Source organism: Odocoileus virginianus, chromosome 30 (genome assembly GCF_023699985.2).
Source record: "Odocoileus virginianus isolate 20LAN1187 ecotype Illinois chromosome 30, Ovbor_1.2, whole genome shotgun sequence".
NCBI lineage: Eukaryota > Metazoa > Chordata > Mammalia > Artiodactyla > Cervidae > Odocoileus > Odocoileus virginianus.
In genome coordinates this window covers 6,335,327-6,348,206 of record NC_069703.1, presented here as the reverse complement: position 1 = coordinate 6,348,206, position 12,880 = coordinate 6,335,327, and the positions used below count along the sequence as shown (strand labels likewise).

The following is a 12,880-nucleotide window of genomic DNA, read 5'->3' as shown; positions in this document are numbered from 1 at the left end:
AATTCTTTCCCACTTTTCTATAAGTATTCAGAAATTTATTTGTGTTAAGTTGTCTTTAGCCCTTTGATTTTTTTTGGCATGCTTATGAATTTGCTTTTCTTTTTTAAAATCCCCCTTACTATAGATTTGTGTAGATTTGGTTGAAGTCACAGATGCCATATTCTTCATCTTTATAATGCCAGTTTTCTTTCCAGGTAGAAGGACAAGAAACTAATGAGCCAATGCCATAGAAACGCAAAGGGTTAAAGGTTTTTCTTTTACTTTTGTTTTGGGTACGCTTTCTTTACTTTGAACAAATGTGTTTTTCTGCCCAAGATACTTTCAAATTATTGAAAGTTTTCATCCCAAATCTAGATTTTTAGGATTGTTACTTTTGAGAAACTGTTTCCACATTAAAGCTCCCCCCATATTGCTCTCAATATAGTTTAATAAATGCACCTACTTTGCTCTAAGCAAACTTAAAGTTAAAACAGAAGTATGTATACAAAGACTTTGATATTTTTAATAGTTGGAGTCTGTTTTGCTGATTTTAGTGTGCAGGTCAGCACAAGGGGCATAGTGAGCCTGATGGATGCTTTCCTCAGGTGAGTGAGTTTCAAAATCAAAATTAGGTGCCTGTTTCTTAAAATTAGATTCTGCTGCAGGTTTATAAATTAGACTTTTCAGCCTGCATGAATTAGTAGGGATATTCTTTTTTTACTTGCATAATTGTAATTGATTTAAACATGTATGTCAGAATTCACAGGCCCATACTAACTGTCCTTAATTTCTTTCCTACAGCAGTACTGCTATATGCCAGTCCTGTCTGCATTCTTAAGGGTGCAGTTCAACACATCCTCTCTAGATTATGGTGAAAAAGTATTCCAAAGGAAGTCTTATCAGAGCTAGTGTCAGAAAGAATGACACTATCAATTGGGCATGATCTTCAGCATAGGAAATGTCTTAGAATTTTATTATATTTTCCTAAATTATGATGCTATACTACTTGTATAGCTACTTATCACATTTCTAAAACATCGTGTGCCTCTGTGAATCTTGTATTGTTTTGTTTGGGCTTCTTTAAGATATTTCGAAGTTTGAAAAGCAAATACTGAAACTTTAACCAAGAGACTAACACATCTCTTTGTACACCACTTTTTTTCTATATGCATCATAATAACTGGTAGAAGTAATATATTTCAAGTAATATGTTTCCAGTTGTTATTTATACTTTCTAAGAAGATAAAAATATGTTTCTGGGTCAACAAAACATGGAAAGCCCATGAAGCCCTTTTTAGTAACGACATCAGAATAAGATTAGAGGTATATTTTTTAAAAGTCAGATTTTCTAAACTGTAACTGTTTTAGAACATTGTATGAAGAACTTATCTAGTCATAGTTACTTGTAGTCAGGATTTTAACAGCTTGCAACAGGTAATGTTTTGAATATAAATATCTTTCCAAAGTGTTACTAATGGTAAAGAGATAATTTTCTAGGCTTCTATTCTGCTGCTTGAAGTCAGAACTGCTGATGGAGACAAAGGCACGAAAGTGTACGTATTCCGGATTAGCAACCCAGGAACCCATCACTTCTGAAGACACTAAACTGTGCTGTCATTTTGTTTTTATATGCATTAAAATCTTTGTTTTAAACTGCTGTAGATATGTTTGTGTTCAAACAGGTTAAATTGATCAGCAAACTCAATAAAAAGTAAGATGTATAATTATTAAAGTTTTTCATCAAAAAATAAATTAAATGATTATGGAATAATGTAATATTAGAGCAGGGCAGATAAATCCATTGAACCTAATTATCTTTTATTTATTGTACTCTTGTCCTGTTGCTGTTCTTTTCTGCAGGAGGGAAGACCCCTGATCCCAAAATGAATGCTAGGACTTACATGGATGTAATGCGAGAACAGCATTTAACTAAAGAAGAGGTCTGTAAACCTGCTTTTTATTTTCGTGGTGTTGGAAGAGTGTAAAGGAAGCTGAGATTGAGAGACTTTTATATTTCCTTTTTTATTTGCTGCGCAAATACTGCTTACTTTATTATTTCTGTTACTGTTAATAAAAAGCTGAGAAAGAACCTTATCCAGAATTCTACCACCTCCCAAATTGAACTTTTCATAACTTTGTACTGTCCTTTTCTAGTGCCTGGCCCCTTGGCCATATGTATACACACACATGCATGCATATTGTATATATGTGTGTATACATATATATTTTATAGTGGACGTATCTGTGGGGGCTATTAATGGTGTGTCCCTGAAGTCACTGTGTAAGGGAAAAGTCAAATAGTGAAATCATTTTTTGAAAAGCCTCTTACTCTTCCACAAAATTCAATTTGAATATGTGTGAAAATTCAGTTTGAATATTCTGACGAGTTCCTGCTGGCCTGCAGAGATTGCTCTGTTTTAATACTTAGTCTTCATAACTTTATTATGAATATATATTAGACTTGGGAGTTATGGAACTCCATACATCTAGTGGGATTATAGAACTCCACTTTAAAATCATAGGGTAAATTAAATGTATATTTGTTGTGACTATATTATATATAATACGTAGTTGTAGTTATAATTACAATAAAATTTTGAAAATTTATCACTTTCCCAACTCATTACATAGTCTTTATTGCTATTTTTATGAGTTTTACTTGAAGTATTTTTCTTTTTTTTGAAGTATTTTTCACTGGAAACATTTTGGTTTGCTGCCATTGACTGAAGATTATACTTCATTAGCTATATATAAAGCAGTGGCTGTCTATGCAATACGTTCCATATTTGCTCATCTATTATGTAGAAAGACAGTGTATAAAGCTTGAAAATACAGGAAATAAAGGGAAAATAAGGAATGGAAATACCAGCAGCATAGAAAGGAGAATGAGTGAAGAATAAAATGGTGTTGTGTAGAAATAATTCTACTAATGGTATGAAAATATATTGAAAGTGTTTTAAAGATGCTCACTGTTTGTTTGTGTATTTTTCAGAGAGAAATTAGGCAACAGCTAGCAGAAAAAGCTAAGGCTGGAGAACTAAAAGTCGTCAATGGAGCAGCAGCATCCCAGCCTCCCTCGAAACGGAAACGACGTTGGGATCAAACAGCTGATCAGACTCCTGGTGCCACTCCAAAAAAGCTATCAAGTTGGGATCAAGCAGAGGTAATTTTCTTTTATCTTTTATTGTTACTATTTTTAACTTACTTCTCATGGAATATATTGATCTGCTTTGGTTGACTTAATAAGATAACCTCAGACTGGGTAGCTTAAACAAGAGGCATTTATTTTCTCACAGTTCTGGAGGCTTGAAGATCAAGGTGCCAGTAGGGTTAGTGCCTCATGAGAGCTCTCCTCCTGACTTGCCGAGTCTGCCTTCTTGCTGTGTCCTCATGTGGCCTTTGCACACGTGGAAAGAGCGAGGGAGCTCTGGTGTCTGTGCTCTGCCTGAAGCGACGCCAGTCCTGTCAGGTTAGGGCCCAACCTTGTGACCTCATTTAACCTAATTACCTCACTCAAGGTTCAGTCTCCAAGTACAGTTATAGCGAGGATAAGGGCTTCAGCATGACTTCGGGGGGAAACAGTTCTGTTTAAAACTTGGGGTAAAAGGATGTTTGTTTTGAAATATTAAATGCAGATATGGAAGTACGTCACATATGGAGGTTAAGTATAACGTAGCGGCCCTCTTCATTTTCTAGATGGATGATTTTAAGTCGGACCACAGCTGTCAGATACACACTACTACTGCATTTTCTTTGTCAGTTTAATTTCCTAGAAACTTTTTTTTTGGTGGTAAAATAACAATTTGCCATTCTAACCATTTTTAAGTGTACAATTTAATGATATTGATTACTCTTAAAATGTTGTACAAGAACCACCAAGATTTATTTGTATGAGAACCACCATGATTTATATTCCGAAACTTTTTCGTCACTTCAGACAAACACTGATCATCAAGCAGTGGCTCTGTTCCCCTTCCCTTCAAATGACTTCCTCATGTTCTGTGAAGCCTGTACCTCCTGAGCTGCTGCTGCTTAGTTTGAGACTTTGCTTTCTATTTCTCTCTCACCCCAAATAGGAACAGTTAAAAAAGACAAAAGTATAAATGTTCCCACTGTGAAGTCTATTGGTATGCCTGTATATGTTCTCATCTACTCTGCTTTTCCATCTCTTATAATAGGGACTGTTGGTACAAATTGACTATATACAGCTTAACCCGTCTGTTTATGTACGTTTCCCATCTCTTATTACTCAAGGACTCTGATATAACATCAGTTTTTTTTCTCTGTACTCTAGGTTATTATCATCAAAAAACACATTTTCCTGATCATTATCTTTTAAAAAAACCAAAAAATTGCAAGAAATCATCTCTTGATCCTCATATCCCCTTCCCAGCTACCATCCCATTTCTTTCTTTTGTTACTACTAAATGCTTTGAGGGAGTCATTTATCTATACTTGACACTGCTTTCGCTTGCACCCCCTCTAACAGATTTTTTGTCAAGGTGACTTCCTCACTGCTAAATCCAAGTCAGGTCTCAATCTTCAGATTACTCAGCGTATCAGTAGACATTCTTTGATACCTTTTTTCCCCCTAGCTTCTGGGTTTCAGTTTTTCTTGATTTTCCTAATACTTCTCTTAGTGGCTACTACTTTTTAGTCTTGTTTGCTGTATCATCCTCAGCTTCCTTAAATTTAGTATACTCTAATGCTCAAGCCTCAGATCTTTTTTGAGTCTAAATTAACTCCTAGGATCTTGCTCCTGTCTTTACATACTGTCTTTGTAAGACAACTTCTAAATTTATAAATCCATCCTTACTTCTCTGTTCCTCAGACCCAACACATCTACCTTGATGTGTATGATAGGCATCTCAAAATCAGTATTTCTAAAATAAAATTGATTTTCCCTATACTCTTTCCATCCTGCTCCCATGTATGTTGGCTCAAACCAAACCCTTCAGGGTCATCATATATTCCTGTTATTCTCTAATCTGACATCCTATCCAAAATAAATTGTTGGCCCCACTTTTAAATATATTCAGGATCTAGCCACTTTACATGATCTCTGTCCCCACTACCCTAGTCTAAGTCACTGTACACTCTAGTATAGGCTACTGCAGATTTATTTACAAATGAGGAAAAGCGTGTCAGGCCATGGCAGTGTTTTCCCAAACTCAGAACTGAGTTCTAAACCTAACACATAATTTCCAAACAATTTAGTTTAAGGTAGATCTTGAGGACTTCCCATTTGCTTGCTGATACATGAGAGGGCTTGATTCTGCAGAGAAATATTATTAGTAAGTTAAATTCTGTGATTGGCATTCAGTGTACATTTTTAAAACTGAGAAAAAGAAACTTACCTTGTATCTCTTTAACAGAAAAGACGACCCAAGAGTTGATGTCTGTTTTATAAAAACTTTACAGATTCAGACCATATTTTCTTTCATGCTTCTCATTTAACACAATTCCATTCTAATCATGTCTGTAGGAATTACAGTGGATAGTAGGAAGAATTTTTTCCTACCTGATTGAGCAGGAAGAGCAGTTGCCAGAAAGATTTTTTTTTAACAGTTTATGTGCCTTGTTACAGTTCAGTGTTGTTCAGTCACTAAGTTGAGCCCGACCCTTCGCGACCCCGTGGACTTCAGCTCTCCAGGCTTCCCTGTCCTTTGCTATCTCCTGAAGTTTGCTCAGATTCATGTCCATTGAGGTGGTGATGTCATCTAACCATCTCATCATCTGTTGCCCCCTTCTCCTCCCCTCCGTCTTTCCCAGCCAGCATCAGGGTCTTTTCCAGTGAGTCAGTTCTTGACATCGGGTTCCCAAAGGATTAGAGCTTCAGCATCAGTCCTTCCAATGAATATTCAGGGTTGATTTCCTTTAGGATTAACTGGTTTGATCTCCTTGCAGTCTAAGGGACTCTCAAGAGTCTTCTCCAGCACCGCAATTTGAAAGCATTAATTCTTCGGCATTTAGCCTTCTTTATGGTCCAACTGCTTATATGATTTACTCACCTAATTAAGAATTTCTCAACCCCGATTAATATATAGAATCTTTTGAAAGAAAAAAAACAACTGATTCTTATTTGCAAACATAAAGCTAAATAGAACTCTTGGGTGGAGCATCCAACTTTAAAAGAAATATGTAAAAATATACTACAAAACTTACAGAATTATTTAAATACAAATTTTGTTTCCACTGATGACCTGCCATTTTTGATATGATATTGTCTGCATTGTGCAGGTTATTTTGCTATCACACTGTCTGATGCCGTATATCACTCACTGTTTGTCTTTATTTGAACTACCATGGAACTTTTGATTAAGTCAGCTTCTAATTTTTTTGTTTTCATTAATCTTGAGAGTAATACAAACATGATTATAAATATAACCTCATTTCAAGGATTTGAAATTATGTGGCAGTATCAAGTTGCAATTACCCAAGTGATTCAAAACATATTTAAAATAATTAAACACATAAAATTGAACAAAAATACAAAAATATTCTTAGTGGGAAATTTGGTGCTTACGTTTCTAAGCCCCAGATTTGAGAGGTGTATATCATTAGAACTGAAAGTTTTTGAGATCTCAACAGAGACACTTTAATGTTTTCTCAAAGTTACAGAGCCATCAGTGGCATAACAAGATTATTACCCAAAATATGTTGTTTTTTTTTAAGCTAGGGCTTTTTTCAGTGCTTTAAATTAAATCTTTAAATTGTTTTTAGTCATAAACATGTATGCTTAGAAAGTAGGTATCTTTTAGGCAGAAGGATAATCTACTCTCTTAATCATGAATTGAAACATTTCATTTTTTTTTTTAAGTTTTCTAGTGGATGTCTGAAATAAAAATGTTTTACTCTGTTAAGACCCCTGGACATACCCCTTCCTTAAGATGGGATGAAACACCAGGTCGTGCAAAGGGAAGCGAAACTCCTGGAGCAACCCCAGGCTCAAAAATATGGGATCCTACCCCTAGTCACACACCTGCGGGAGCTGCTACTCCTGGACGAGGCGATACACCAGGCCATGCAACACCAGGCCATGGAGGTGCAACTTCCAGTGCTCGTAAAAACAGATGGGATGAGACCCCCAAAACAGAAAGAGGTACTTCTAGTGGAATCTTGGCACGTGTTTGGGTAAAAATGCTGATTTGATGAGTGGTATGTCTATGGGTAAAACTCAGTTCTTCTAGTCCTGGATAGACAGATAAATAACCAGATGTTTTCGGGACAGGTTAAGAACTGAGCAGATTATATGTGTAAATCTTTTCCCTTCTTAAAGAGGTTTAAGATTTATTTTAGGAGGAACATTTCTTGTTGCTTAGTCGCTAAATCATGTCCCACTCTTTTGTGACTCCATGGACTGTAGCCCTGCCAGGCTCCTCTGTCCATGGGATTTCCCAGACAAGAACACTGGAGTGGGTTGTCACCTGCAGGGGATCTTCCTGAACCAGGGATCGAACCTGCGTCTCCTGCATTGCAGGTGGATTCTTTACTGCTGAGCCTGAGCCATCAGGGCTTCCCAGGAAGAAGATTAGGAGAACATGAAGTTTATAGGCTATAACCTATACTATATTGTAGTATAATAACATCAATTATTGTCATGTAATATCATTATTGTACATAATGTCAGGTTTGCTATTTTACTCATTTTAAGGGTACGATTTAGTAGCATTAAGTACATTGATGTGTTGTGCAGCCATTATCACTATGATTTCTAGAACTTTCTCATTGCAAATAAAAACTGAACCCATTAAGCAATAACTCGCCATTCTTTCTCATCCCAGCGTCTGATAACCTCTCATCTACTTTTTGTTTGTGTAAATTTGCCTAAATCTCGTTGTTTGTATGAATTATCTGAAGCTGTGAGAATAGTTTTTGAAAGTTAAGATTTAATAGTACATCTGCTATATTAAAAATTCATAAAGAATGTTTAATGATAGGGCAGAGTACTTTAACACATAATGAAGGAAATTCTCTGTAGTCCGGTGATTAGGACTCAGTGCTTTCCCTGCCCGGGGGCCTGGGTTCAATCCTTAGTTAGGGACCTGAGATTCCACAAACCACACACCCCCTTCTCCTCCTCCCGCAAAAACAGAAGAGAAGCAGTATAAAATTGCACATTCAGAGTAACCTCACTCTGGAAAAATGAAAAATGGCTCAAGATACACAAAGTGGCTATTTCTGGGTTGTGGTATTGTGAGTGATTAAAAAAATTATTTGCTCCTGTTTCCTTTTCTTGTTTCTGAACTTCATCAGTTTGAGTTTGTTAACTCTTTGAGAATAAATAGTCATTTTTTGACAGTGGTTAAAATTTTAGGCTTATTCACTCTTTTTCTTTAAAGATACTCCTGGGCATGGAAGTGGATGGGCTGAGACTCCTCGAACAGATCGAGGTGGAGATTCCATTGGTGAAACACCAACTCCCGGAGCCAGTAAAAGAAAGTCACGTTGGGATGAAACACCAGCTAGTCAGATGGGTGGAAGTACTCCTGTTCTGACCCCTGGAAAGACACCAATTGGCACGCCAGCCATGAACATGGCCACCCCTACTCCAGGTAGAAACTTTATCATTGGAAATAATTTTTTTTCCTGTTAGTATTTTTAACTTTTTGTTTGTGGTTTTCTGTGTGTTATTAATGCCTATTTTTAGCAAGAGTAACAGGACATAAAAGGAAGTCTGAGTTTATAATATAAAAATGAATGTCAGAATTGATCTTAACTGTCTTAAATATCCAATCCCAAGGACCTATGTAATGATAAAAATCTTGCGCTATATAGATTATTACAGATACTTGCTTTTTTGGTAGGTCACATAATGAGTATGACTCCTGAGCAGCTTCAGGCTTGGCGGTGGGAGCGCGAAATTGATGAGAGAAATCGCCCATTGTCTGATGAAGAATTAGATGCTATGTTCCCAGAAGGATATAAGGTAATAACAACATGAATCTGGTTTTTAGAATGTGGATTTGGTGGGGAGGGGTGCTCCATGAGGCTTACAGGATATCAATTCCCAATCATTCTGGGGCCGAGGATTGATCCTTGGCCCCAGCAGTGAAAGTGACAAGTCCTAACCATTGGACCATCAGGGAATTGCCTGGTTTTTGTTTTAAATATTCTTTGAAAATATTAACTGGTCAAGTTTGCATTGGTCTTGCCCAAATATACTACTTTGTTTCATTCTTTAGATATTTCCAGGTGTGTTTCATTTCCACATTAGATCATGGTTATTTTACTTGATGTCTCACAAGATCCTGTGTATTTAGTTCATGGATTGCCAGTGAACACAAAGAATGTTTTTGCTTTACCATAGCAACTTGAAGTATAAAATTTTGTAGGTACCTTTGACTCAAGGACCTTTTGATGGTCTAAACGTGGTCATAATAGCTGATGTGTTATAATCAGGGCTGGAACCTAAGTAATTTGATGGTTTTACTGGGCCTTTTCTGCCAATGTCTATTCCTTTTTAACAGTTTTATGTGTTTTCCCCTCCCTCCTCACTAGGTTTGTACTAGAGTATTTGTTTTTAAGTATGCATGAATTAACTTCTTCATAACTTTTTGTAATCTTGGGTGGGGAAGGTCCCCTGGAGAAGGAAATGGCAACCCACTCCAGTGTTCTTGCCTGGAAAATCCCATGGACAGAGGAACCTGGTGCATGCAGTACAGTCCATGGGGTCACAAAGAGTCGGACACGACTTAGCGACTAAATCACCACAAGTCTCCATGTGATACTATGGGTATAGTCACTCTCCAGCCTACTGTTGACTGCCTGAGTGTGTCTCGATTTCATTCATTGATTTCTTCATAAGTAGAAGGGGAAAATCCTCCTTTGTGAATATTGAGTGAATTTTTTAATTTTAGTCAAATGGTGTGTGTTTATAGGGCTTTGCTCGACATTTTGGATTTTTAGGCAATTACTCATTTTTGTACAGTCTTAAAAGAGATTTGCTTTTGTAGCGCAGAGATTTCCATGAATTAATTTTAAATTTTTTATTAATATCTTTTATGCATTCTGTGCACTTTGCGAGCTTATTTGCATTTATATGATACTGGTTCACCAATATGTTTATATAGACTAATGTTTGAAAGTGATCAGAATTTTGTAAGCCTGCCTCATGTATCTCATCATTTCCCACACTTTTAATACACTTAATCTAAATTTAAATTTGACGAGAAAGAGTAATACTTGCCATATATTTTAAACATACAATTAAAATAGAAAAATGAGATTTATGTTAATTGATGTTAACTCTTACGTCTAAGCAAAAAGCTTCTTATGTGCACATATTACTCGTTTTTGTTATCATTTACTATATAAAGCTAAGAAAGTCCTAAACTGTCTTTTAATTGTATTAGGTACTTCCTCCTCCAGCTGGGTATGTTCCTATTCGAACTCCAGCTCGAAAGCTGACAGCAACTCCAACACCTTTGGGTGGTATGACAGGTTTCCACATGCAAACGGAAGATAGAACTATGAAAAATGTTAATGACCAACCATCTGGAAATCTTCCGTTTTTAAAACCTGATGATATTCAATACTTTGACAAACTTTTGGTAAGTGATAATAACAGATATAAAATACTAACTTTTTATTTAGCAGTTACAAGTCATCATATCTCCACTAACCTTTAAATTTTTTACTTTTTACTGTTAGGTTGATGTCGATGAATCAACTCTTAGTCCAGAAGAGCAAAAAGAGAGAAAAATAATGAAGTTGCTTTTAAAAATTAAGAATGGAACACCTCCTATGAGAAAGGTAAGTACCAGTTTGTTAAATCTTCATGTTCATTATAATCTTAGAGATTCTCCATTTTATCCTCTTAAGCCTTTAAAACATGCTGAAGATAAGAAAATTAGTAGAATTATGTGGGAACTTAGTATCATATGTGGTTTGAAAATGGTTGGTCCTTTAGGAGAACTTCAGGAGTTTTACCTTATACTCTTGTGACTCTTCCTATTAAATTACCCTTTTTTTCTTATATTTTTTCATTTTTTTTTTTAGTGACGGTATAGTTGATTTACAGTTTTGTGCTAATCTCTGCTGCACAGCAAAGTGACTCAGCTATATTCCTATATATGTTCTTTTTTAATGTTCTTTTCCATTACGGTTTATCACAGAGTATATTGAGTACAGTTCCCTGTGCTATACACTAGGACCTTGTTTTCTATCCATCCTAAATGTAATGGTTTGCATTCTGCCAACCCCAGAATCTCAGTCCATCCCACCCGCCCCCTAGCCACAAGTCTGTTGTGTCTGTTTTGTTGATAGGTTTGTTTGTGTTGTATTTTAGATTCCACCTTAAAGTGATATTGTATGGTATTTGTCTTTCTCTTTCTGACTTACTTCAGTAATAATCCTCAGTTGCCCCCGTGTTGTTGCAGATGACATTGTTTTGTTCTTGTTATGGATGAGTAGTGTTCTGTTGTACACATGTATCATATCTATCCATTTATCTCTCAGTGAGCATTCGGGTGGTTTCCACAGCCTGGCTAGTGTGACCAGAGCTGCTGTGCACATAGGTGGTGTATGTATCTTTTTGAGTTAGAGTTTTGTCTGGATATATGCCCAGGAGTGGGATGCTGGATCATATGATAATTCTATTTTTAATTTTCTGAGGAACCTCCATACTGTTTTCACAATGGCTACACCAGCTTACATGCCCACCAGTAGTGTAGGAAGGTTCCCTTTTCTCTACACCTTCTCTAGCATTCAGTTACCCTGTTAGAATTATCTGAAAACATTGATTAAGCCTTTATCACAGGAGTTCAAACTTCAGAGTAATTTTGATGGGAATGAACACATACTTCTGTACGTAAAATATCTGTGAAGTTTACACTAAAATATTCAGTTACAGAAAACCATGGAGTAATTATTTTGCTCCCATTCAAAATGCTTATAATCAAGAAACCTACCTTTTACTCTTTCTTCCAGGCTGCATTGCGTCAGATTACTGATAAAGCTCGTGAATTTGGAGCTGGTCCTTTGTTTAATCAGATTCTTCCTCTGCTGATGTCACCTACACTTGAGGATCAAGAGCGTCATTTACTTGTGAAAGTTATTGATAGAATATTATACAAACTTGATGACTTGGTTCGACCATATGTACACAAGGTTTGTTCTCCAGTTGTGTTTCTAATGACTTGATATATTTTGATATAAAAAGAATTCATAATTTTTTTTACCAACTTATCAATAGATATATATGTGAAATGTGAAAATTCTTAAAAGTAACAACTGATGCTATACATTTACAATAAAAAAGGGAAACTTCAGCTCCTTTTAAAGAATGCTCAGTTAACCATTGTTTCATTTACATGCCCTCAGACCTTTTTCTTTGCATGTAGGTACATATACAAATACATGTATAAATAGATGTTACTTTTGGCCATCCTATATAATGGGTTCATAGTACTCATTTTTAATTTGCTTTTATTGATAGTAGGATGTGAAAATGTATGTTTCTGTATCATTAGCCATTTAGTACTAAGAACCATCTTTTTGCTGATGGTAATTATGGCTTAAAATTGTAAAATGCAGATAGGGGTATGTGTGTATGTTGTATTTAATAATTTTTTGTATTACCATTTCTCCCAAATACTGATTTTTATGTTGGGTTTAAAGTTGTGTGATTAAAAATCTTAATTTGTCCCTTAATTAACACAGTCCTGGAAATTAAAATTTTCTTTATATGTACTCTGTTACATGAGCATTGCATCAGTAACTGGTGTGAAAATGTAGCTCCTCCTCTTTTTCAGATCCTAGTGGTCATTGAACCATTGTTGATTGATGAAGATTACTACGCTCGAGTGGAAGGCAGAGAGATTATTTCTAATTTGGCAAAGGTATTTATGTTTCTGGAAAAGAAAGTTTTATATTTGTTGATAGGGTTATTCAATTTTAG

The 12,880-nt window shown here is 35.8% G+C and overlaps 1 protein-coding gene across 5 annotated transcripts in view; it reads left to right on the top strand.

Annotated features, from left to right (window-relative positions):
• SF3B1 (splicing factor 3b subunit 1) overlaps positions 1 to 12,880 on the top strand; it is a 58,810-nt gene that overhangs the window by 36,979 nt on the left and 8,951 nt on the right. For 2 of the 5 annotated variants that reach the window (XM_020901773.2, XM_070458496.1), the window contains exons 6-14: positions 1,840 to 1,919; positions 2,972 to 3,142; positions 6,844 to 7,081; positions 8,322 to 8,534; positions 8,787 to 8,908; positions 10,335 to 10,532; positions 10,633 to 10,734; positions 11,911 to 12,090; positions 12,735 to 12,821. In XM_020901773.2, coding sequence (XP_020757432.1) covers positions 1,840 to 1,919; positions 2,972 to 3,142; positions 6,844 to 7,081; positions 8,322 to 8,534; positions 8,787 to 8,908; positions 10,335 to 10,532; positions 10,633 to 10,734; positions 11,911 to 12,090; positions 12,735 to 12,821 — 1,391 coding nt within the window. Of the gene's footprint in view, positions 1 to 50; positions 1,920 to 2,971; positions 3,143 to 6,843; positions 7,082 to 8,321; positions 8,535 to 8,786; positions 8,909 to 10,334; positions 10,533 to 10,632; positions 10,735 to 11,910; positions 12,091 to 12,734; positions 12,822 to 12,880 lie in introns of those variants that run through there. The other 3 variants (XM_020901775.2, XM_070458498.1, XM_070458497.1) reach the window with 3 other exon arrangements.